At 43.6% G+C, this 27,001-nt stretch overlaps 1 protein-coding gene across 2 annotated transcripts in view; it reads right to left on the bottom strand.

Annotated features, from left to right (window-relative positions):
* LOC144694967 (uncharacterized) overlaps nt 1–25,430 on the bottom strand; it is a 36,226-nt gene extending 10,796 nt beyond the window's left edge. For both annotated transcript variants that reach the window (XM_078565787.1, XM_078565788.1), the window contains exons 1-7: nt 25,326–25,430; nt 18,218–18,290; nt 16,072–16,138; nt 11,722–13,145; nt 10,205–10,409; nt 5,048–5,206; nt 3,007–3,079 (exon numbers count right to left, since the gene is read on the bottom strand). In XM_078565787.1, the coding sequence (XP_078421913.1) occupies nt 3,007–3,079; nt 5,048–5,206; nt 10,205–10,409; nt 11,722–13,145; nt 16,072–16,138; nt 18,218–18,290; nt 25,326–25,371 (2,047 nt within the window). In that variant the 5' untranslated portion in view covers nt 25,372–25,430. The remainder of the gene's footprint in view (nt 1–3,006; nt 3,080–5,047; nt 5,207–10,204; nt 10,410–11,721; nt 13,146–16,071; nt 16,139–18,217; nt 18,291–25,325) is intronic.
* Between the last annotated feature and the right edge of the window lie 1,571 nt (nt 25,431–27,001).

The following is a 27,001-nucleotide window of genomic DNA, read 5'->3' as shown; positions in this document are numbered from 1 at the left end:
GTTCTGGACTCCCCCACCATCGGGAACATCCTTCCTGCATCTACCCTGTCTAGTCCTGTTAGAATTATATAGGTTTCTGTGAGATCCCCTCTCATCCTTCCTGCAATGCAGAGCTCTGGCCTAACTAGTGTTTTAAAGGTCTAGCATAACTTCTTTGCACTTATATTCTGTGCCTTGGCTAATAAAGGAATATATCCCATATGCCTTTTTAACCACATTATCTACCTGTCCTGCTTTCATCAGAGATCCGCAGGCATACATTCCATGGACCCTCCGTCCCTCTATACTTTTCAGAATCCAACCATTTATTGTGCATTGCCTTGCATTCTTAGCCTTCCCCAAATTCATTACCTCTCACTTCTCCGGAGTGAACTCCGTTTGCCACTTTGCTTCCCATGTGACCAGTCCACTGATATCTGCCTGCAGATTACAGCTTCCTCCTTCAACAACAACACAGCTAATTTTTGTATCGTTTGCTAATTTCTTAATCATGCCCTCACATTTAAGTCTAAACCATTGATATACATCATGAAAAAGCAAAAGGACCTAGTACTGAACTCAGAGGAACATGATGGGTAACAGCCTTCGCATAAGGGCAGCCGTTGACCATAACACCTTGTTTCCTGCCAGTGAATCAATTTTGGACATAACTGCCATTTCTGTTTTTAAGTTTCTGGCCAGTATATCATGTCAGACCTTGTCAAAAGCTTTGCTAAAATCTGTCGATAACACCAAATGTGCTATCCTCACGACATCCCCTCAAAACATTGAATTAGTGAGACATGACCTTGCCTTAACAAATTCCTGCTGACTCGAAGGGCCTGTTCCTGTGCTGTACTTTTCTTTGTTCTTTGTCCTTTATTAAATAAATAACAGCTTATACCTGCCCTCGATTTTTTTCTAATTTTTCCACCAGAGGTTAGGCTGACCGGTCTGTAATTAGTCAGTTTATCCCTTTTAAACAACAGCACAATGTTACAAGTTCTCCAGCACCACACCTGTACCCAGAGGGGATAGGAAAAGGATGATTCAAGGCTCTGCTATTTCGTCCCTTGCCTTTCTCAACAGCCTGGGATATATTTCATCTGGAAGCCTGGTGACTTACCTACTTTCAAAGATACTAAATGCCTTAACAGTTCCCCTCTCACTAGGTTTATCCCCTTCAATATTTCAAATACCTCCTCCTGAACTACAATGTCTACATCATCACCTGCTTAGAGTAACCATTAAAAACCAAGCCCATGTCTTCCACCTCCACACACAACTTACCCTTTTGGTCTTTAATCGGCCTTTCTTTTTACTTACTTATCCTTTTGCTCTTTAACATCTTGGTTGCTTTTACTTGCCAATATTTCCTTATCCCCTCTCTTTGCTTTCCTATTTTCCTTTTTAATTTCATCCAGTGCTTTCTAGGCTTTCTGCACTATTGAGCTATTTGTATCAGACAAAAGCTTCCCTCTTTTGCCTTATCCGATTCTGTAGACTCTTTGACATCCAAGGGGATCTAGGTTTAGAGAGTTCCACCCCTATTCTTTCTGGGAACATATTTATTCTGAACCCCCTAAATATCTTCTGCTGCCCCGACACTGATTTACCTTCAAGTAGCTGTTTCCAGTCTACTTCTTTCAAATTACATCAGCTCAGTAAACTAGGCTTTCCCAATTTGAAACTTTCGCTCTTGGTCTATCTTTTTCCACAACTACACTAAATCAAATTGAATTATGATCACTACATCAAAGTGCTCTCCCATTGATACCCCTTCCACCTGCCCAGCTTCATTCCCTAAAAGTAAGTCCAGAACTGCCCCTCCTGTTGTTGCACTTGCTCTGTACTGGTTAAAAAAAAAAGTTCTACTGAATACATTTGAAGAATTCTGCAGTCTCTATTCCTTTATACTGATTTTATCCCAGTTAATATGAAGGTAGTTGAAGTTCCCTGCTATTACTTTCCTGTTGTTTCTGCAATTCCCATCAATTTGACTACATTTTACTTTTCTATCTTCCTCTGACTGTTCAGAGGGGTCAAAAGTTTGTCTCAGCAGTGTGCCTGCCCCTCTTTCATTCCTCAGTTCAACTCTATGGCTTTGTTTGATGGTCTGCTTAGCATTTCATCACTCCTCACATCTGTGATCTTTTCTTTAATCATATTGCAAGCTCCTTCGCTTTTTATCCCTCACTCTATCCCATTTGAAACTCCTGCAACCAGTAACGTTGAGCTACCATGCCTGCCCTTAAGCTGTTTCAGTAATAGCAATGGTATCATACTTTCAATTGTCTCTCTCTGCGCCCTCAGCTCATCTGCCCTATTCACTAGGCTCCCTGCATTGAAGTATATACCATTAATCACTGAACTTTGTCATCTACTTTGTTGCTCAGTTTCACTGCCTTTCTTTTCTTGCTGAATCGGCCCCAAGTCCCTGCCATCTTGCAGCATTGCTCCAGCTACACATTCATCTGCATGATCCTATTTCTTTCCTAGCTCCCTAAATCTGCATGTACTAACTCTTTCAGGCTATGTTATTGCTACAAATATGGACCACGATCTCTGTCTGTTCACCCCCCTACTGTAAGAGCTCATTGGCATTCTTGACTCTGAAATCAGGGAGGCAATGTACCAACCTACACTAATGAGTGGGCCATAGAAACACCTGTCTGTGCCCGACTATAGAATTCCTTAATCACTATTGTTTTCCTGACCTCCTTCCTCCCTCTCCTTCACACCTGAGCCAGCCATGGTACTCTGGCCTTGGTTCTGGCGTGCTCCCCAGAGGAACCAGCTCCCTCACCGGTATTCAGAAAAGAATACTAGTTAGAGGTTTATACCTCTCCGTACACAAAAAACAGCCAGGAATCCAAACTCCACAATCCTGACATGCCTCTGTAGCATTTAAAAGCACATGATTCCTAAAATAGTTTTCTTTCTTTTCCATATTAAAAACTGACAGTAATTCTTTCAGTTCCAAGGAGCTCAGCATAACAAAGCTCCTTTTTATTGCCATGAATTTACCTGCAGAGGCTGCTTGGGAGTTTGCGTTCCTCATGATGGTTTCTACAAGTGCAGATCGCAGCTCTTCAACAGGCTGAAAAAGTTTGACAAAATTTGTTATTGAAACCTAGCTCACAGTGCAAGAAAGGTTGTGCATTTTGACAAGAACAGAGGAATATGGATTGGCAGCCATCTGAGACACGATTCAGCACATTCTACACAACATGCAAGAGTAGATTTTCTGCATCCCCACCACAGGCAAGGACTTTGAAAATCTGCCTCATAATATTGTTAACAAGTACAAAACAATGCAATACTTAAAGAAATAATTAACTGGGCAAACCGTGTGCATGTGTGTGTAAATATTAATGTACTGTAGTTCAGTTAGGTACCACTAAAAACAAGTAGTTAACAATTTATATTAATCTCAATGAAGTTATTTCCTAATTTAAAACTATACAAACAAAACTCCACCACACAGATTGAGGACAGACCAACAAGAGATATATTTAGGCAAAACATTTCTTTTTCCAGGAAGTTATTTTTCTCTCCTACCCCACCTCCGAAGGCAATATCTCTTACTGAGCTTAAGTTTCATGAGCATGGTTGCCAAAATTCTTTCGGACAAGTAGCCACTCTTAATGTTTTAGCCCAGGCAGTGAGCATCAGCAAGTCTCTGGAACATGGAAAACATTGTAAAGGAGCTCAATTTGTCTTCATTCCAGATCTGCACATATGCATTTCCCAGCGGTGGCTACTACATAGTCATCAGAATTAAGAGCCCTGGCTAACTTTCCACAACCTTCGAATCCATACCATCATCTTGACCAAGACTGGCTGACTGACAGTCTGGATTAAACCTGGGATCTTCAAATCTGTACAGCTGAGTCGTGCACTCGTCACCATATCTAGGTTTCATAACATTAGCATATTTTCTTTGGTTTATACACAAGTTCTAGGTACTTCAGATCTGCTTACTGACCAGCAAATATAATGTTGATTCATATAATTTGGGAGTGGGGGCGGTTTGAGTGGATCAGATTAGATTAATGTTTGTGTTACTGCAGAAGTTTTTTTACATTGCAAAATAAATGCAGTCTTTTGATCTGAATAATTAAAATGACGCTTGCAGCTATAATTGAAAACCTGCCTGCTCCATTTGCAAATAAAAAGTAAGTAGAATTTTCCATTTCACAACTAAGTAACATCTAAACTGACCTGGCCTAGGAAAATTAAACTGCACATGAACTGGCATTGGTATTCACAATATATTGGGCCAGATTTTGCAGTCAGGAGTGAAGCAAGGACATAAGCTGAGAGGTTTTGCAACGGTTGTGGTGAGAACTTTAATTCTCTCAATTGTAGCGTAGTTTTACTGGGGATTCCCCAAGCATTACACTGTGGTAATGCCATCAAGCTGTCCAAGCAGCCAATCACATTAAAGAATTCTCACAGCCAGCCGGCCAGGAAAAAGAAAGCACTAATAATCATATCACTTTTTAAAGTAAATTTTATAGATGTAAAAAAAAAATCTAGTAATTAATCATGATGTAAACATTTAACAACATTCCACAAAGACAAACTACCTTTTTCAGGGCCAGATCAGTTGTTCAGCAGTAATTACTACTCAGATTGCTGTTACAAACCCAGTTATACCCCACTGAACAAGGCTCAACTTTTATAGCGGTTATAACAGTTTGAACAACGATCTGAGACTGGAAAAGGGAAAATTCTTATCAAATCCACTGATTCCATTGATTGCCAGCTCAGAGCAGGGCAGGGAGGGAAGGGTGGCCCCAAGCCTGTGGCAGAGCAGTGACTGAAATCACAACGTCTGTGTTAATCTACACCTCTGCAAATCCAGAAGTTACGGAAGGATTCAGAGGTGTAAGTGATGGCAAACTGCCAAAAATTCCAGACAACTAACTGCATTTTAGTCACAATTTGTTCAAATGGCCATTTATAAAAACTGAAGCCACAGGCATTTCTAGGTGTATAGATGAACAGCAAAACTAAATTTTAAGAGCTCCAAATTGTCTTTATAACTGCTGCATATTCTTACCTCTGCACCACTGTGAACAGCCTGCTCAAACAGAGCAATGATAGCCTCCATTGAGCCAGTTAATTCCAGCAGGCGGGCTCGGCAGATCCAGTACTTGGCAAACTTTTCACCTTCTGGAACATTCTGCAGTGCTGCAGACACCTGCTCAGGAGGGGATCCCTGAAGGGATACAAGACAAACTATAAAAACTTCCCAGTTCAACGTAATGGAAGGGCAGACAGCAAACTAACAGTGGAAAACAAGGTGCAGTGTCCACCATTCAAAGAAACAACATCCATCCCAAAAACTGAGTACCACCAGTCAATTTATAGATGCTGAATACAACCATGTTTAAACATAGAGAAAACACTTAAGTTTAACCAGGCAAAGGACAAAAGCCAAATACCGCAGATGCTAGAAATCTGAAATAAAAACAAAGTGCTGGAAATAGTCAGCAGGTCTGGCAGTATCTGTGGAGAGAGAAACAGAGAGAAAAATAATGAAAGGTCATTGATCAGAAATGTTTCTGTGTTTGTGTTTCTCTCTCTACAGATGCTGCCTGACCAGCTGACTATTTCCAGCACTTTTTTGTTTTTAATTAAAGGATATTGGGCAAGTTAATTGTTGCAGTTCAATGGTTTATTTTCTAAAGGAGTTTATAACTCATCAAAAGTTTCTGCTTCATTGACAGCATGGAGCAACAGTTCACACATAAGCGTTCTGCAGCTACTCAAAGGAACTGAACAGGTTGTCTGCTGGAAGGGGATTAGAAAAATAATTGCTTCCTCTTGCCTGCATCCATGGCTGATATCCCCTGTCACAACTATTAATAAAGTGAGAAAATTCTGTCTGCATTGACTGTATAATGTGGCTCTAGGGCTTCTCAACTAGGGATTTATAACAAGGTGCCTGTCAGTAATAATGTGCCTTACACTATTCATCTACACCCTTCTGTTTCCCAATTGGTGACACAACCATTCAATTCAGCTAGTATCCAGTATAGTATGTCCTCACTTGTGGTTGCTTTTCCGAAAATCATGACAAGGGAAACATTGGTTCCCATATGAACCCATGTTAAGACTGTAATTAACTTCTGTAGGACTGGTGGTGGGTTCAAATCCCATCGCAGCAGTTGGTGGAATTAAAACCTAGTTACATTTATAGTGACCAAGAAACCATTGTTGATTGTCACAAAAACCCATCTGGTTCACTGATGTCCCTTCGGGAAAGAAATTGGCTGGCCTTACCTGGTCTGGCCTGTATGTGACCCTAGGTCCACAGAAATGTGGTTGACTCTTAACTGCCCTCTGAAATGGCCCAGCAAGCCACTCAGTTCTATAAAACCACTATGAAGCCTACAAAAAAGGAATGAAACCAGATGACTACCCAGCATCGCCCTAGGCACCAGAAACAATAGCGGCACACCCAGCCCTGTCGACCCTGCAAAGTCCCCCTTATGAACATCTGGGGGCTTGTGCCAAAATTGGGAGAGCTGTCCCACAGACTAGTCAAGTAACAACCAGACAGTCATACTCACAAAATCATACCTTATGGGCATTACTCGACTGATTCCTGGGATGGTGGGACTGACACATGAGGAGAGATTGAGTCGATTAGGATTATATTCGTTGGAGTTCAGAAGAATGAGGGGGGATCTCATAGAAACATACAAAATTCTAACAGGACTAGACAGGGTAGATGCAGGGTGTTCCCGATGGTGCGGGAGTCCAGAACCAGGGGTCACAGTCTGAGGATATGGGGTAGACCATTTAGGACAGAAATGAGGAGAAATTTCTTCACCCAGAGAGTGGTGAGTCTGTGGAATTCGTTACCACAGAAAGTGTTTGAGACCAAAATATTGTATGTTTTCAAGGAGTTAGATATAGCTCTTGGGGCGAAAGGGATCAAAGGGTATGGGGAGAAAGCGGGAGCAGGCTATTGAGTTGGGTGATCAACCATGATCATAATGAATGGCAAAGCAGGCTTGAAGGGTCGAATGGCCTACTCCTGCTCCTAATTTCTATGTTGCTATGTCCCAGACCTCACCATCACCACTTGGGTATGTCCTGTCCCACTGGCAAGACAGACCCAGCAGAGGTGGCGGCACAGTGGTATACAGTCGGGAGGGAATAGCTCTGGGAGTCCTCAACATCGACTCCAGACCCCATGAAGTCTCATGGCACCAGGTGAAACATGGGCAAGGAAACCTCCTGTGGGTTAGCACCTAACACACCCCCTCAGCTCACCACTTGGGAGGAAACACTGAGGGTGGCAAGGGTGCAGAATGTACTCTAGGTGGGGGACTTCAATGTTCATCACCAAGAGTGCCTCAGTAGCACCGCCACTGAGGTGGTGCTGAGTCCTAAAGGGCATAGCTGCTTGACCGGGTCTGCAGAGGTGGTGAGGGAACCAATGAGCAGGAAAAACCTACTTGACCTCATCCTCACCAACCTGCCTGTCACAGATGCATCTGTCCATGACAGCATTGGTAGGAGTAACCACCACACAGTCCTTGTGGAGACGAAGTCTCACCTTCACATTGAAGATACCCTCCATCGTGTTGTGTGGCACAACCACCATGCTAAATGGGATAGATTTTGAACAGATCTAGCAACTCATAACTGGACATCCATGAGGCGCTGTGGGCCATCAGTAACAGCAGAACTGTACTCAACCTCAATCTGTAATCTCATGGCCTGGTGTACCCCCCATTCTATCATTTCCGTCAAGCCAGGGGATCAACCCTGGTTCAATGAAGAGTGCAGAAAAGCATGGCAGGAGCAGCACCAGCCTAGCTAAAAATTAGGTGTCAACCTGATGAAGCTACAATACTTGCATGGCAAACAGCGGAAGCAGCATGCAACAGACAGAGCTAGATGACCCTACAACCAATGGATCAGATCTAAGCTCTGCAATGCTGCCACATCCAGTCGTCAATAGGGGTGGACCATTAAACAACAGGAGGAAGAGGAGGCGGCTCCACAAACATCCCCATCCTCAATGATGGAGGAGACCAGCACAGGAATGCAAAAGGCAAGGCTGAAGCATTCGCAACAATCGTCAGCCAGAAGAGCCAAGTGGATGATCCATCTCAGCCTCCTCCAGGAGGCCCCCAGCATCATAGGTGCCAGTCTTCAGCCAATTCGATTCACTCCACGTGATATCAAGAAAACAGCTGAAGGCACTGAATACTGCAAAGGCTATGGGCCCTGACAACATTCCAGCAATAGCACTGAAGACTTGTGCTTCAGGACTAGCCACGCCCCTAGCCAAGCTGTTTAGTGCGCTGACATCTTCCCGACAATGTGGAAAATTGCCCAGGTATGTCCTGTACAAGAAAATGCAGGACAAATCCAACCCAGCCAATTACCACCAAATCAGTCTACTCGCGATCATCAGTAAAGTGATGGAAGGGGTCATCAATAGTGCTATCAAGCAGCACTTACTCAGCAATAACCTGCTCACTGATGCACAGTTTGGGTTCTGCCAGGGCCACTCAACTCCTGACCTCATCACAGCCTTGGTTCAAACATGGACAAAAGAGCTGAATTCCCAAGGTGAGGTGAGAGTGACTGCCCTTGACATCAAGGCAGCATCTGACTGAGTGTGGCATCAAGGAGCCCTAGCAAAATTGGGCAAAATACTGCGGATGCTGGAAATCTGAAACGAAAACAAAAAATGCTGGAAAAACTCAGCAGGTCGGACAGCACCTGTGGAGAGAGAGAGAGAGAGAGAGAGAGAGAGAGAGATAACGTTTCAAGTCCGTATGACTCTTCTTCAGATCCAAAGGGAGGTAGAGATGTGGTGAAATATATACTGATTAAGGGGGGTGGAATCGGTGAAGCTGGATAGAAAGTCAGCGATAGGTGGAGGCAAAGGAGAGATGGCAAAAGATGTCATAAACAGAAGGTCAAAGAGTTGTTAATGGTGGTTGTACTGGCTAAAGGAGGTGCTAATGGTGACATTAAGAAAGCAAAATGTGATAATGGCCAGACCAGGGTAAGCACTCTGGAAAGTGACAGATGGCCCTAGCGGGGGTGGGGTGGGGGAAGAAAGATAGAAAATCAGCTAAAAGCTGGGAGTAAAACAATGAATGAAAATGGAAATAATTTAAAATAATAATGAAAGTGGGAAAAAAATGAAAATTAAAAAAATATTAAAATGAATATGGAAAAAAGGGTTTTAATATATTTTTAAAATTTATTAATTTTTTCCCCACTTATTTTCATTATTATTTTAAAAATTTATTTTCATTCATTGTTTTATCCCCAGCTTTTAACCGATTTTCTATCTTTCTTCCCCCACCCCACCCCCGCTAGGGCCATCTGTCACTTTCCAGAGTGCTTACCCTGGTCTGGCCATTATCACATTTTGCTTTCTTAATGTCACCATTAGCACCTCCTTTAGCCAGTACAACCACCATTAACAACTCTTTGGCCTTTTGTTTATGACATCTTTTGCCATCTCTCCTCTGCCTCCACCTATCGCTGACCTTCTATCCAGCTTCACCTGTTTCACCCCCCTTAATCAGAATATATTTCACCACATCTCTACCTCCCTTCAGATCTGAAGAGAAGTCATACGGACTCGAAACGTTATCTCTGTCTCTCTCTCCACAGATGCTGTCAGACCTGCTGAGTTTTTCCAGCATTTTTTGTTTTTGTTCTAGCAAAATTGGTTTCCTCTCAACCTTCTCTTCTCCAAGAAGAACAGTCCCAGCTTCTCCAACAATGGTTCCAGGGATGAAAACCATTCTCATAAATCCTTTCTGCATCCTCTAAAATGCATTCACATCCTTTTTAAGTGCTACCCAGAATTGGACGTAATACTCTAGCTGAGGTCGAACCAGTCTTTTATAAAGGCTTGCTGTAACTTCCTTGCCTCTATTTACTAACTGCTTTCTCAATCTGCCCTGCCACCTTCAATGATTTGTGCACATATACCCCCAGATCCCTCTGCTCCTGCACCCTCTTTAGAATTGTACCCTTTATTTTATATTGTCTTAGTTCTTCCGACCAGAATGAAGCACTTCACACTTCTCTGCATTAAATTTCATTTACCATTTGTCTGTGCATTCCACCAACCCATCTGTATCCTTCTGAAGTTTATCACTATCCTCTTCACAGTGCCTAAGGCTTCCAAGTAACATCAATGACTTTCCCAGTGGCACTTCCATACCTTCTCCAGTAATCTCATGCAGTCATCTAACATGCGGTTCACCCGATTTGTCAGGCTCTTCTGTTCTTCCTCCTCCTCAATCGCCTCCCAGAAAGAAAACTCCAAATTCTTTTTAACAGATTGCACTGATCTTTTCCAAGGGGTTGGCATGGGAGGACGTTTGTAGGTCTTCCCTTTGGAAGCTAACCACTCTTCAAGACGTTTCCTAAAGCAAAATTAGAGTAGTTCCATTAGAAAAACAAGCACATAGTGCTGCAAATACTCAGCAAGTCTGGCAGCAATTGTGTAGAGAGATAAACAGAATTAATGTTTCAGGTCGAAAACTTTTTATCAGAACTCACTGATCTTTTGTAGCTATTCCCATCTTAAAGATGTCAATCTGGTCATTTACAAATCCTGAATGGCAAACAGAGCACTGAATGTGTGTCCGGATGAACATATTATACGAGTTACGTCTAGCAACATCTAAGCATTGCAGGCACATAATTATATTTCTCTGCAACCTTCACTTAAAGTCTTATATACTTTATATCACCTGCACAAGGGAAAATTCTGGGAATAAACTTTGTCCTTGTCTGCTGATCACAGAAACGCAAGCAGCAGAGCTTAGCACCAATATCTACCCAAATAAACCAACCAGGTAAGGCACCCAGTGCAATATAGCTATCGAGAATTTAAGACAGCTACAGAACTTCAAGACAACTCCATCTACAAGAGGGGCAATGAAAATCAGCCCAGGCCACTCATGTGCAGAGTAGGACCTGCAGTTTTCCCCTAACAATGGAATAACACGGAAGCAACTTTGTTTTTTGAAAAACTGATACTGAAAACAAAATGTTTAAAAAAAAATGAATTTCAATTTTAAAACAATGTATTGTATTATGAAATCCAACGTTATGGCTAAACTGTTCATTTGAAATCAAGATGGCGCATTTGTTTTCTTCTAAATGCTGTGTTACGAACCAGAGGGGATGTTACTATAAAAAAGGTGGAACATTCTGCAGTTATATTTTAGTTGCAAGCACTCTCCAGTTACATCTCGAACGGTTTAGTTACGTGAAACGCTATTTATACTTTGGCCTTTAGTGAACTTCACAGCAACCCATAAAAACTCCGTAATAACCAAGAGTTGTCCATTAGTGTGAGATTTCCATCACACATTTAATGTGTACACTGATTAGGAATATAAACCTACAAACTGTAGGAGCTTGGCTGATTGCCCTGTCTGACATTTATAAAGGGTAGAAAGATTCAGAGGGCAAGAGAGTTGCACTTAGAGGGGACAGACCCAGCCCAGGAGTTTTGGAACACAATTTTTCAAAATATGTGACAGACAAAGCTATTATTAACGGAGGATAGAAATTTAAGCACAGATCTTCCCCTGCATTTTAGTTGGGCAGAAAACTTCTTTCAAAAGCATATTCTTTAAAGAGAAACCATTCTAGTGCAAACAGCAGAGTTGCAGGTCAAAACAGAATCAAACTATTTTCCTGCAGTTAAAAACCACTCCCTCTTACCTCCTTTCATCTTGTCCTTTTACTGCCTTACTCACAGTGTTTTCATTTGGCCGACATTTAGCAGTGCCAAGCGCTGGTGCAGTCAATTTGTTAACGCTCTGTATTGCTCCATTTCTTTGCTTTATGCTCCTGGGGACAGACCGCAAAGCTGGATGCATTCTTTCAGCAGATCTGGTGAAAGGTTGCCAGATTATCATTGGCCTATTTCCAGTGGAATTAGTTGCATTCTGTGGCGGTAAGCCAGTACCAGGTTCGGTTTTGTCACTTGCCAGCTGTTGCACTGATTTGCTCAATCTCTTGTAGCCATCGTTCTTATCCATCTCTGCATTTGTGGACTGTTTTGGAACCATTGTCATTCCTTCAGGTTTAGCTGGACCATGTACCACCTTGCCAGTGCCTGTAGATTTAGCTGCACCATGTGCTGCCTTGGCAGTGCCTACAGGTTTAGCTGCACCATGTGCCAGTTTGGCAGTGCCTACAGGCTTAGCTGCACCATGTGCCAGTTTGGCAGTGCCTACAGGTTTAGCTGTACCATGTGCCAGCTTGGCAGTGCCTACAGGTTTAGCTGCACCATGTGCCAGTTTGGCAGTGCCTACAGGTTTAGCTGTACCATGTGCCAGCTTGGCAGTGCCTACAGGTTTAGCTGCACCATGTGCCACCTTGCCAGTGCCTACAGGTTTAGCTGCACCATGTGCCGCCTTGCCAGTGCCTACAGGTTTAGCTGCACCATGTGCCGCCTTGCCAGTGCCTACAGGTTTAGCTGCACCATGTGCCGCTTTGCCAGTGCCTACAGGTTTAGCTGCACCATGTGCCACCTTGCCAGTGCCTACAGGTTTAGCTGCACCATGTGCCGCTTTGCCAGTGCCTACAGGTTCAGCTGGACCGAGGGTTGCCTTGGCAAATTTGGCTGCTTTGGCTGTTCTATCCATATCAATAGCCCATAACCTATTATCTGAAGCAATGTCTTTTGATTTGCCAACTTGCGATATAATTGCCTGTTCTATGAATGGTTTAATTAAATCTGCACCAGCAGAGTGTCCAACATTTGGAGCCATATCCACCGTGTGCTTGCTTTTCTTCTCTTGATCATCTGATTTATGGAGGTTTTTAGCACATGTTGATGCTGCAGGGTTTAAACTCCCTTCGTGTTGTTCTGAATGAGCTGTCTGAGCAGCTGTAGGTTCATTTTCTATTGTATTTGACTCCACTGGGAATAAAGTAGGTGCTATTTCATTGGCAGTAATCCCTGTTTGGGGAAACGTAGGAACAGTTTTGGAGAGAGTTTTCTTGGTTTCAGAGGTTTTTGTGTTGGGTTGAGTTTTGGGCCTGGCAGCCGCTGATTTGACATCGTTGGTAGATGTTAAATTGTTTATGCTTTTGAGTTTAGATGGTTTTGTAGAACCACCACCTTTCAGCGCTCCTCCCTGAAACAAAATTAGAAAAAGCTCAGAGTAATAAAAGCAAGCTGAGTCAGCGAGTAAATCCAAGTCGATTTTTCATTGCCCAAACTTTTGTCTTTGAATTGGAACTAGACTGGGTTAACCTTAAATACAAATACATCAATAGGAAGTGGGCGAAAAAAAACTTTAATCTTTTCCAGTGAACTGTGCCCTTCTCTCCTGCAGCTTTGCTCTAATCCCTCTGGAATGTTCAGCTCCTCTCCCTTCTCATCACCTACAGAATCCCTAAACATCCCTCCATAGGCTTGCTTCCTCATCACCTATTATACTGTTCCTACAGTGACATGACCCACAGACCTGGGCCAGCTGTTACACACGCCCCAAACATCCACCTCGATTCCACCACTACCTCTGCTGTCAGACTGACTGTCAATCTAAGGCGGGATGTCAGACAATCTTCACTGTCCTAATATCAAGGAAGTGGAAGCCAGTGTCTTTGGCCAAATAAAGGACACTATCCTCTTGCCACATCGTCCTGTGCATTCTTAGCCACTGTCTACACGCATTCAACAGTTCACGACTTCTGCCTCCTTTCTGACTCAAAACCCATCTCCACCCTTCCCTCTACTCTTGTTTCCTTAAAAGTCACTCAAACACCTCTGTCGCTTTCAGTCTCCTACATTCCAATCTGCTTTGCTGGTCTCTCTTACTTAATCCGCCATAAACTCTTAACGTCAGCAAAATTCAGCAGTCTGCAGGATGTTCACACAGTAAGCTCAGCTCTCCTTTCACTTTGGTCCTTACTAAACTACATTGCTTCTCTTTTAGGGAAATATGTTAAATTTAAAACCATGACTCAAATCCATAGACAAGCACCAACCTATCTCCTCCAGCCCAAAATCCCCATTACTCTGACTCTGGCCTTCTGTGTATCCCCTTCCCCTGCAACCCTTAAAAGGCTCTACACTTCAAAATTCCCCACTTAACCTCTCTGCCATTCTAAAAAACACTTCTCAAAATCCATCCTATCACCTCTCCATTCCTGGGTCAATAATATCTTTCCTCACGCCTGTCTTTTAAAAAAAAAATCAACAACAATATTGCTGTATTTCGATAGAGTAATAATATCTCAAAGTGCTTCACCGAGCATTATAAAACTGATTTAACATGAGCCACATAATTCTATTAGGGCAGTTGGCCAAAAACTCAGAAGTGGGGATGGTGAGAAAGAGAAAAAAAGACAAAGAGAAATAACAGAGAAACAAAGAGAAAAGACTTATATTTATATCAACTTTCATGACCACCGAGTGCCTCAAGGTGTTTTACAGCCAATGAAGTATTTTTTTTTTTTTAAAAGTGTTGGCACTGTTGTAATGTAGGAATCACTGCAGCCAATTTGCAAACAGCAAGCTCCCACAAACAGCAATATGATAATAACCAGATAATCTGTTGCAATGTTGATTGAGGAATAAATATTGGTCAGGACACAGGCCTGCTCATCTTCAAAATAGTGCCAAAGGATCTTTTATGTCCACCTGAAGAGATTTAATGTTTCATCTGAAAGATAGTCTCTCTGACAGTGCAGCACTGCTTCAGTACTGCACTGGAAGCATGAGCCTTAATGTTTATACTCAAGGCTTAAGTCCTATGGATCTTTGACCCAGAACCTTCTGACTCAGATGGAAATGCTACCCAGTGAGCCACAGCTGATACAGGTAGGTGTTAAGGAGTGTCTTGGAGGAGGAAAGAGAGCTCGAGGTGCAGAGGTATAGGGAGAGAATTCTAGATTTTAGGGCCTAGGAAGCTGAACATGTCCAACAAACGTACACACACACACACACGTGGAAAGGTGTCATTACTCCTTAGCCAAGCATTGTCAAGGCCATTATCTCAGTACAATCATCTGCAATAAGTCTGTGGATGCCAAGGGCATTTTTCACAAGTGAATGGACTTTCTGGAGAGAGTTCTGAATAAAATCAAAGCACCAGAGAAAAGGACTGCCCATTAATCTGAACTGGATTTACATTTAGCCCCAAGGGGTTTAATTCAATGGCCAATTGCTGTGCCCTAAGTCTCATCCAAAACAATAAGTATAAATCTGGGAAAACAATACAAGAATGCTTAATGTTCCTACAAATGACACATGGACTTTAAGACTGATGTAGACGTGTCCTTGTAGATTGTTAGCTGCTGGAATGGTCAGATGAGGAGAAACCACAAAACAAAACACTGCATCAAGATCAAAATTCACAGGTGGCACAGAAATTCAGAGCAAATTGCTAGAAAGTAGATTTTTCTCATGATGGGGAAAATGAAGCATGACATTTGCCCACTGCTAAGCAATGAATATTTCTCATTTCGGACTCGAAACGTCAACTGTATCCCTCTCCGCAAATGCTGTCAGACCTGCTAAGTTTTTCCAGGTATTTTTGTTTTTGTTCTAGATTTCCAGCATCCGCAGTATTTTGCTTTCATCTTAATATTTCTCATTGATCAGCAGTGTTCAAATTGTGACAAGCAAATTTTAATAGATATTGAGCCACACAAGCAGCCAAAGGCAAGGTGTCAAAACCAGACACCAGTAAAGGCCCAATGCCTGTGTTAAGGGGCTGAAGGAATACAAAAGGTTTATCAAAAATTTAGATGGTGCATGCACGATGGAACACAGCTTACATCCTAGTTTCTTTTCTAGGCTGTCCCTCATCTTGAACACACTCAAAGGTTATGTTTGGAATTTCTACTTGAGGTCAAAACAATATAGTTACCAGCAGGAGTTCTCAACTCCCTGACTGAAAATTTCATTAGAATAGTCCATTCAAATCAGATTTAATTCCATATACAGAAAAGGTGCTACTAACTTGTCTAAATTCAACCTATTATCTAGTTACTTAAGTTTAATGTGTGATAGCTTGACAAGGAGGATTATGTTCTGAAGATGTTCCAACTTACCAAGCTAGCTTTGAATGGAGCAGTTGGTGGCTGTATTTTTCGATTAGTCTTGTCCCCTAAATAGTACCTGAAGAGATATAATATATTTCTGTACAAAATGGCTTCAAAATAAAGAACACAATGTTTAGAAATGATTTACTCAGCTTCAGTCTTACTTACATACCCCAACTCCCTCAGCAGGCCATTACTTTTAATAGAAAATGAGTAAACAGAAATATCAATCTAGATTGCGCTAAGCTGTGTTAAAAGGTATTCTATAAGTATGTTGATGTTATGCCAAGTGGGGTTTTTAAACAATGTATAATAATGGCAAGCCCCTTTACACAAATCTGTTTCACAATAAAAAAGGCCATGTGCAGGCTTATCATTCAGTCAAGGAGCCTTAAAATGCTCAAGATTCAAGGACTTGTAATATTAGTGTCAGAGGAATATAAGGAAGATTTCTATATGGGTGGAAGTAGTACTGATTTCTAGTAAACTGCCTAAAAGTAACTAATAATCAACAGGAAAGAAAGCACCCAGTTAACAAAGACAGCAACTGAGGACATTTCTTGTCAATAGCACTCTTTTTTTAAAAAAAGAGGAATTGATAGTGGTGTTCAGCCAGAATCTGTCCAGGTAGATTCCGTAAATTCTAAGCGATCAGTTGGCATATTGCATTTATTGCCTCCAGCGCAAAAGGGAGAAACTCAAAATTAGAGGCTGTCTAAGGTGAATTAAGAGAACATTTAAATAAACATGGTGTTCCATGTGAGCTTTACACTATAATGCAACAGTACAAACATACAAAATAAATCCAGTAACAAGATTGGAAATATAGACACACCATTACTGGGTTGGACACTGGCAGAGAACGCGAGCAGTTCATTAATACACTGCTTCCATAGGAGATGGCTGGTTAAACAAGACCCAGTAAGGCAGAAACACTTTGAAAGAGGGTTTTTTAAAATTTATTCACGGGATATGGGCGTCGCTGGCTAGGCCAACATTTACTGCCCATCCCTAGTTGCCCTCAAGGTGGTGGTGGTGAGCCACCTTCTTGAACTGCTGCAGTCCATGTGGTGTAGGTACACCCACAGTGCTGTTAGGGAGGGAGTTCCAGGATTTTGACCCAGTGACAGTGAAGGAACGGTGATATATTTCCCAGTCAGGATGGTGAGTGGCTTGCAGGTGATGGTATTCCCATCCATATGCTGCCCTTGTCCTTCTAGATGGTAATGGTCGTGCGTTTGGAAGGTGCTGTCTAAGGAGCCTTGGTGAATTCCTGCAATGCATCTTGTAGATGGTACACACCGCTGCCACTGTGCGTCAGTAGTGGAGGGAGTGAATGTTTGTGGATGTGGCGCCAAGCAAGTGGGCTGCTTTGTCCTGGATGGGGTCGAGCTTCTTGAGTGTTGTTGGAGCTGCACTCATCCAGGCAAGTGGAGAGTATTCCATCACACTCCTGACTTGTGCCTTGTAGATGGTGGGCAGGCTTTGGGAGTCAGGTGGTGAGTTACTCGCCACAGGATTCCTAACCCCTGGCCTGCTCTTGTAGCCATGAGAACATGTATGATTAACCATAAGAGCTAGAGTTCCAATTAGTGATTGTGGGACACAAGGCAGAATACTGGGGGCATCGATTTAAGTGATTGGTAGAAGGATTAGAGGGGAGATGAGGAAAAATATTTTCACCCAGAGGCTTGTGGGGGTCTGGAACTCACTGCCTAAAAGGGTAGTAGAGACAGAAACCCTAAACTCATTTAAAAGGTGTCTGGATATGCAAAGTTGTAAGTCAAGTGTTGTAACCTGCAGGGTTATGGACCAAATGCTGGAAAGTGGGATTAGGCTGGGTAGCTCATTTTTCAGCCGGTACAAATATGATGGGCCAAGTGGCCCCTTTCTGTGCCATAATCTATGATTCTAAGGATACCCCAACCAACAAGTTACCATTCTGATCAATAGATAATTCCTTCCACAGACTGCAGTACTTGTGCTTTAATGTCACAAAGAGCACAGATTTATAGGACGCAGGTAATCAGGTTACTTGCATATTCAAAGCCTGGCATGCAATCAGTAACTTTAATTGCTTCTTTTACTCCAAGTATTCATTCAAAGAAATGTGGCCACATGCAGTCCATCACTTGGCAGAGAAATTCTGACAAACCTGGCATTGGGACCTGGAACCTTCAGTTTTCCCTTTCTGGCCAGATAGGCTTCAAGTTGTTGCCTTCGACATTCTGTTTCACAGAGACAGATTACAAATCAAAGTCATAAAACTGTACATCATTTAAATTAACCTCAAAAATGCACTGAACTCATTCTGTAGAAGGTTACGTGACAAACTGGAGACACTATTAAAGTGGCAAACTAGATCGCAGGAAACAAAATAGCAAGTTGTCAAAGTGACAGGGTAAAGTTTTGGCTGCACCTAATTTGGATTTAGTCAGGGTGCAGATACTCTCTACTCTCAATGTGAATGTGGGCACATTTCATTCTCCTGCTTTTATGTTCCAATTGCTTGGAAATCTTAAGCAGAATGAAGTGGCAGTTAATCATGCTGTAGTCATTATCAGATAACAAATCTTTCACATCTCATGACACATTAAAAATTTGCATCAATAATCCCACAGAAAGTCAGGATAAAGACAAGCTTATAACTTTCCACATATACAAGATCAGTTTCTTTTTATTCTTTCATGGTATGTGGTGAGACCAGCATTTATTGCCTAATCCCAATTGCCTTTGAGAAGGCATACCATGTGGTGTTGGAACACCCAGTGCTGTTAGGAGGGAAGTTCCAGGATTTTTGACTCAGCAACAGTGAAGGAACGGTGATATATTTCCAAGTCAGGATGGTGAGTGGCTTGGAGGGGGGCCTGCAGGTGGTGGTATTCCCATGTGTCTCTTACTCTTGTCCTTCTAGGTAGAGGTCGCAGGTTAGGAAGGTGCTGTTGAAGGAGCCTTGGTGAGTTGCTGCAGTGCATTTGTAGGTGGTACACACTGCTGCTACTGTGCGTCGGCAGTGAAGGGAGTGAAATACAAACGTTCACAGAATCACAGTGCAAAAGAGGCCATCGAGTCTGCACCGACACGTGAGAAACACCTGACCTACCTACCTAATCCCATTTACCAGCACTTGGCCCATAGCCTTGAATGTTATGATGTGCCAAGTGCTCATCCAGGTACTTTATAAAGGATGTGAGGCAACCCGCCTCCACCACCCTCCCAGGCAGCGCATTCCAGGCTGTCACCACCCTCTGTATAAAACTCACGTTCCCCCTAAACCTCCTGCCCCTCACCTTGAACTTATGCCCCCTTGTGACTGACCCTTCAACTAAGGGGAACAGCTGCTCCCTATCCACCCTATCCATGCCCCTCAATCTTGTACACCTCGATCAGGTCGCCCCTCAGTCTTCTCTGTTCCAACGAAAACAACCCAATTCTATCCAACCCCTCTTCATAACTTAAATGTTTCATCACAGGCAACATCCTGGTGAATCTCCTCTGCACCCTCTCCAGTGCAATCACATCCTTCCTATAATTTGGCGACCAGAACTGCACACAGTACTCCAGCTGTGGCCTCACCAAGGTTCTATACAACACCAACATGACCTGCCTACTATCGTAATCTATGCCTCGATTGATAAAGGCAAGTGTCCCATATGCCTTTTTCACCACCCCACTAACGTGCCCCTCTGCCTTTAGAGATCTATGGAGACACATGCCAAGATCCCTTTATTCCTCAGAACTTCCTAATGTCATGCCGTTCATTAAATACTTCCTTGTCAAATTACTCCTTCCACAGTGTATCACCTCACACTTTTCAGGGTTAAATTCCATCTGCCACTTATCTGCCCATTTGACCATCCCGTCTATATCTTCCTGCAGCCCAAGACACTAAACCTCACTGTTAACCACCCGGCCAATCTTTGTGTCATCCGCAAACTTACTAATCCTACCCACCACATAGTCATCTATGTCGTTTATATAAATGACGAATACTAGGGGACCCAGCACAGATCTCTGTTGTACACCACTGGACACTGGCTTCCAGTCACTAAAGCATCCTTCTGTCATCACCCTCTGTCTCCTACAACTTTGAATCCACCATATCAAATTACCCTGTATCCCATGTGCATTTGCCATCTTTATAAGTCTCCCTTTTGGGACCCTGTCAAAGACTTTGCTGAAATCCATATAAACTACATCAACTACACTACCCTCATCTACACACCTGGTCACCTCCTCAAAAAATTCAATCAAATTTGTTAGGCATGACTTCCCTCTGACAAAGCCATGCTGCCTATCCCTGATCAAACCTTGCCTCTCCAAGTGGAGATAGATACACTCCTTCAGAACTTTCTCCAATAGTTTCCTGACCACTGACATGAGAGTCACAGCCTGTAGTTCCCTGGCTTATCTCTACAACCCTTCTCAAATAGCGGAACCACATTAGCTGTTCTCCAGTCCTCTGACAGCTCCTCCATGGCCAGAGAAGAATTAAAAATTCAGGTCAGAGTCCCTGCGATCTCCTCCCTTGCCTCCCTCAGCTGTCTGGGACACAAATCATCCAGACCTGGAGATGTGTCCACTTTTAAGCCTGCCAACACCTTCACTAGAAACCCAGGGGAAAGGACAGCAAGAATGCGACAGCTGTCCTGCCAAACCTACCGTATCCATTTGTAAATAGGCCTTGATGAAAGAGGCTTTGTCAGATGGAGTGCCAAACATGTTACAGGATGCACATTTTGAACTTCTACTTCTCTCCCACAGCCAAAACCATGATTCACATTTTGACCATCTTGTCTACTGCTTCAAGCTTCTGCTAATCACCAACCTTTATGAAAGGTACCCACCCCACTTCACTTTTAACAGCCTACATCTGTACACCATTTGCTCCCATCACTCAGATATGTCCCTAATGCATTGAATACCATTCACAACTCCTCAGACAGTGAAGCAGTCCATGTCCACAGTAAGACAAGATGCAGGCTTTGGCTGATAAGTGGTAAGTAACATTGCCTGGCACTTCTGTGGCACCAATGACCATCTCCAGGAGTAAATCTCCAGCAAGTAATTAAGGCAGCTAATGGAATGCTATCCTTTATTACGAGAGGAATTGAACATAAAAGTAAGGATGTTATGCTTCAGTCATACAGGGCATTGTGAGACCACATCTCGAATGCTGTGTGCAGCTTTGGTCTCCTTAATTAAGGAAGGATGTAAATTCATTGGAGGTGGTTCAGAGATGGTTTACTAGATTGATACCTGGAATGAGTGGGTTGTCTTATGAGGAAAGGTTGGACAGACTGGGCTTGTTTCCACTGGAGTTTAGAAGAGTGATGGGTGATTTAGTTTATATGGATTTCAGCAAAGCCTTTGACAAGGTCCCACATGGGAGACTTATAAAGGCGGCAAATGCACATGGGATACAGGGTAATTTGATAAGGTGGATTGGCTTAGTTGTAGGAGACAGAGGGTGATGACAGAAGGATGCTTTAGTGACTGGAAGCCAGTGTGCAGTGACATACCACAGGGATCTGTGCTGGGTCCCCTATTATTTGTCATTTATATAAATGACATAGATGACTATGTGGTGGGTAGGATTAGTAAGTTTGCGGATGACACAAAGATTGGCCGGGTGGTTAACAGTGAGGCTGTGTGTCTTGGGCTACAGGAAGATATAGATGGGATGGTCAAATGGGCAGAAAAGTGGCAGATGGAATTTAACCTTGAAAAATGTGAGGTGATACACTATAGAAGGAGTAATTTGACAAGGAAGTATTCAATGAACGGCATGACATTAGGAAGTTCTGAGGAACAAAGGGACCTTGGCATGTGTCTCCATAGATTTCTGAAGGCGGAGGGGCATGAAAGCAGGGTGGTGAAAGAGGCATATGGGACACTTGCCTTTATCAATCAAGGCATAGATTACAAAAGTAGGGAGGTCATGTTGGAGTTGTATAGAACCTTGGTGAGGCCACAGCTGGAGTACTGTGCGCAGTTCTGGTCGCCAAATTATAGGAAGGATGTGATTGCATTGGAGGGGGTGCAGAGGAGATTCACCAGGATGTTGCCTGGGATGAAACATTTAAGTTATGAAGAAAGGTTGGATAGAGTTGGGTTGTTTTGATTGGAGCAGAGATGACTGAGGGGTGACCTGATCGAGGTGTACAAGATTATGAGGAGCATGGACAGGGTGGATAGGAGGGAGCAGCTGTTCCCCTTAGTTGAAGGGTCAGTAACGCGGGGACACAAGCTCAAGGTGAGGGGCAGGAAGTTTAGGGGGGATGTGAAGAAAAATTTTTTTACCCAGAGGGTGGTGACGGTCTGGAATGCGCTGCCTGGGAGGGCGGTGGAGACGGGTTGCCTCACATCCTTTAAAAAGTACCTGGATGAGCAGTTGGCACGTCATAACATTCAAGACTATGGGCCAAGTGCTGGTAAATGAGATTGGGAGGTAGGTCAGGTGTTTCTCACATGTCGGTGCAGACTCAATGGGCCAAAGGGCCTCTTCTGCACTGAGAGATTCTGTGATTTGTTTGAAGTATACAAGATCCTGAATGGTCTTGACAAGGTGGACATGGAAAGGATGTTTCCTCTTGTAGGTGAGTCCAGAACTAGGCGGCACTGTTTTAAAATTACGGGTCGCCCTTTTAAGACAGACGAGGAGAATTTTTTTCTCTCACAGGGTTGTGCGACTTTGGAACTCTCTGCCTCAGAAGGTGGTGGAGGCGGGGTCACTGAATCCTTTTGAGGCAGAGGTAGATTGATTCCCTTGCCTCACAAGAATCTAAGGTTACTGGGGGTAGATGGGAATGTGGAAATTGAAACACATGATGATCAGCCATGATCTTATTGAATGGCGGAGCAGGCTCGAGGGGCCGAATGGTCTACTCCTGTTCCTATTTCTTATGTTCTAGGAGTGAATCTAAACGCCTTCCTATGTCATTCAAGAGCATTAAATGCCTGAATCTCCCAGCATCAACATCGTGGGGTTCAGCATTGACCAGAAACCTAACTGGGCCAGCCATATAAATACTGTGGCTACAAGAGCAGGTAGGAGGCTAGGAATCCTGCAGCGAGTGACTCACCCCCCTGACTCCCCAGAGCCTGTCACCAGGCACAAGTCAGGAGTGTGACGGAATACTCTCCACTTGCCTAGATGAGTGCAGTTGCCACAACACTCAAGGAGCTGGACCAAGTATCCAGGACAATGCAATTGGCATGACTCGCACCTCATCCACTGGTTCAAACATTCAGTCCCTCAACCACCGGTGCATCAAGACAACAGTGTGTACAAGCTGCATCGCGTCAACTTGCCAAGGCACCTACCACAGCACTTTTCAAACCCACGACTGCTACCATCTAGAAGGACAAGGGCAGCAGATAGATGAGAAAACCACCACCTATAAGTTCCCCTCCAAGTCACACACCATCCGGACATGAAAATATATCGCTGTTCCTTCACTGTCTCTGGGTTAAAATCCTGAAACTTCCTTCCTAAGAATACTCTGGGTGTACCTACACTACATGGACTGCAGCAGTTCAAGAAGGCAGCTCACCACCACCTTCTCAAGGGCAATACATGCTGATCTAGCCAGCAGTGCCCCCATCCAATGAACAAAAAAAGGCAGCTCACCACCACCATCTCAAGGGCATTTAGGGAATTGCCACCAATGCTGGCATTGCCTCCAACAACCACATCGCATGAATGAATAAAGGATAAAATCTCTCAGAAACCAGTCTATTCTTAAAACATCTGCCAGTCTTTTCCCTCTTCCGAAAGTGACGCAACTTCGTTTTTATCAGTCTTTTGTTTTAACTTGCCTACAGTTCATGCAGCACATATCACACAGCTTGACAGCAACAGGTACAGTTAAAGGAAAATGAATGGTTACACTCATGTACACAAACTATAGAGCAACAATACAGAGTATACATAGAAATATTGAACATATGTGAGCATATCCCTGCATTTCAGGCAATGTAATTGCAAGGAGGAACACACTTAACCCATTTGATAATTGGCTAGGACAGCATTTATTGCTCATCCCTGATTACACTCAAGGTGGTGGTGCGCTGCCTTCAGCCCTTTACTTAATCTCTCAATGTTCTGAACACAACTGACAGCAATACTTCACACCAGTGCATTGTCACTCAAAATCTTTAGTTTGGAAAACTCACAATCATGAACTGTATTACTGAGTGTTTCACACTTCAAATTGACATTTCTCACACATACTAAACTATAGTTTACCAAGATTAGAGTTGACACTGGGAGAGCGACATTTCCCTATTACAACAGCTACACGCCATGCACAAGAATAGCTGACACTATTCTGAAATGCAGAAACAGAAAAAGTTAGGGGGAGAAACAGAGTGGCCATCCTTGCCACAGGTGTGAATACCAGCTGCTTTTATAAATGCTGGTGCTGATGCAGAGATCTGACACAGCCAGTAACAACAAAGGGCAGGATTTTAAAAAAAAATACGACTGGGGGCCCATTTTAAAATTTTAAGCTCTGCCAGCCTTCCTCTAGGTAATAAAACATAATGTTCCAACAGCAGCAGTGCAAATCTACCCAAAGCATCACAAACCGCACATGCACGTAGCAGCATTTGCACAAGGTGGTGTCACAAAACACCAGCCCTACCCTGGACAGACTGACAGCTCATCCACTCCAGTATTAAACATCAGCACACTGCTCCTGCTTCAGAAGGAGAATTACGAGAGATCTTCCCTCTGGTATATGTGCATTATACACATTAAATAAATAAACATATATATATATATATATATACATACACACACTGTGTACACACATACATACACACATATACATATATACACACACTGTGTGCACACATATACACAAACGCATATGCATATATAAACGCGCATATATAAACAAATACGTATTTTTGTTTATTTTATATATATACACACATACACACATTACATATCACTACATAACACATTTTAAGTACGCTTTCTACAAATGCCTGCAAAAAAAATAAATTTGCCACCAATAACTGCCGTTTCTAAAATATGCAGAGTCACTTTACCCGAATCTAAGAGGGGTTATTATTGACGGTGATGTTATCCTGGTGTTTTTATCGACATAACAAAGCTGCAGTCAATAAACAATGCAGGGAATTCAATGCCACTGAAGCTGTGAGAGCAGCACAGACCCAGTCAGGATGAACCCTCGGAGCTAACAGCCAGCTCCGCAGCCACCTCAGGATGATCTTAACCGCCAAGACCGTACCTGACTCCTCGATTCGAGCGCGGCTACTCCACCAACTCGCCGCCATTCCACCGCCACCACCCCCTTCAAGCCCAACCGCCACCCCGGCTGATTGGGCGCCGCCGTCATGACGCTATTCGAAATTTCACCAATCGAAGCGATAGTGACCGCGGCTGTGCCACTCTGGCGCCGCCCTTTCCCTCGCTCCCTGCCCTGACCCCGCCCCTCCCCTGGCTCCACCCCACGCGACTCTGCCCCTCTCCCGATTCCGCCCCCATTGACTCCGCCCCTCACATGGCTCCGCCCCCTGCCCGTGACCCAACACCTCCCTGGCCCCGCCCCGCACTTGGCCCCGCCCCGCACTTGGCCCCGCCCCGCACTTGGCCCCGCCCCGCACTTGGCCCCGCCCCTTGGTCTCCAGCCTGAAGTGTGAGGTTGCCCTCAGGCTCCAGTGCTGCCCTAGCCTGTTCAATGATCTCAGTTACCCAATTACTCCAGTTGATCTCAATAAAACCCTCCAAAAATCCTGAATTTACACAGCAGCTCTGTCACCATTTAGAAGGTTCTCAGTTGGAGTATTGTGTCCAGTTCTGGGTATCGCATTTTGGGAAGGATGAGAAGGCATTCGAGATGGTGCAGAAAAGATTCCCGAGAACGGTTCCAAGGATGAGGAACTTCAGCTATGGGACTGTTTTCCTTGGTAAAGTTAAAATTTGCAGGGCTACAGTGAAAAGAAAGGCAGTTGCTCCTTCAGAGGGTGAACACAGACACAATGGGCTGAACAGCCTTCTTCTGTGCCGCTATCATTCTATGTTTCTAAGGGTTTTCTAGGAACGAACAAAAGTCTAGTTGTGCCCTTTCTAGCAGCTGGTTAGCTACTCTGTATTTTCAGTTCTTTTCCTTGTTTTAGCTCTGGAATCTATTCCTGCCCCCACAGAATGTTACAGCACAGGAGGGTCAAAATCTCTAACAGCACTGTGGGTGTACCTACACCACAGGGACTGCAGCGGTTCAAGGCGGCGGCTCACCACCACCTTCTCAAGGGCCACTAGGGATGGGAAATAAATACTGGCCTAGCCAGTGACACTCTCATCCCATGGAATAATAAAAAAGGCTATTCAGTCCATTATAATGGTGCCAGCCCTTTGAAAGAGCTATCCAATTCACCCCATGCCCCAATCATTCCCCACAGCCCTGTAAATTTGCCCCCTTCAAATATTCCCTTTTGAATGTTAGTATTTAATTTTCTTCCACCATCTTTTCACCTGTGTATTTCTAATCGTAACAGTTCACTGTGTGAATTCTTTTTGCTCAAGTCACCTCTTGATCTTTTGCCCATTACCGTAAATCTGAATCAACCACTAGAAAACAGTTTCTTCTTATTTGCTCCCTCGAAACCCTTCATGGTTATGAACACCTCTATCAAATCTCCTGTTGAACATCTTTGCTCTGAGGTGAACAATCCCAGCTTCTCTAGTCTCACTAAGTAATTGAAGTTCCCTATCCCTGGGACCATTCTAGTCTCATTTCTCTGACAGGTCTACATTCTTCCAATTCTGGCCTCCTGTGCAAACCCCAGTTCCTTCAGTCTGTGCCTGTTGATGTCTAGGCCCCCAGCTCTGTAAACCTCCCCTACTCTTTCTCCTCCTTTTTAGTCCCTCCTTTGCCTGCCTTTCTTTCTCTTTGAAGTGCTCTGA

This window comes from Cetorhinus maximus, chromosome 20, assembly GCF_964194155.1.
Source record: "Cetorhinus maximus chromosome 20, sCetMax3.hap1.1, whole genome shotgun sequence".
Taxonomy (NCBI): Eukaryota; Metazoa; Chordata; class Chondrichthyes; order Lamniformes; family Cetorhinidae; genus Cetorhinus; species Cetorhinus maximus.
The sequence above is the reverse complement of the archived record's forward strand: the minus strand, read 5'-3'. Positions and strand labels throughout refer to the sequence as shown.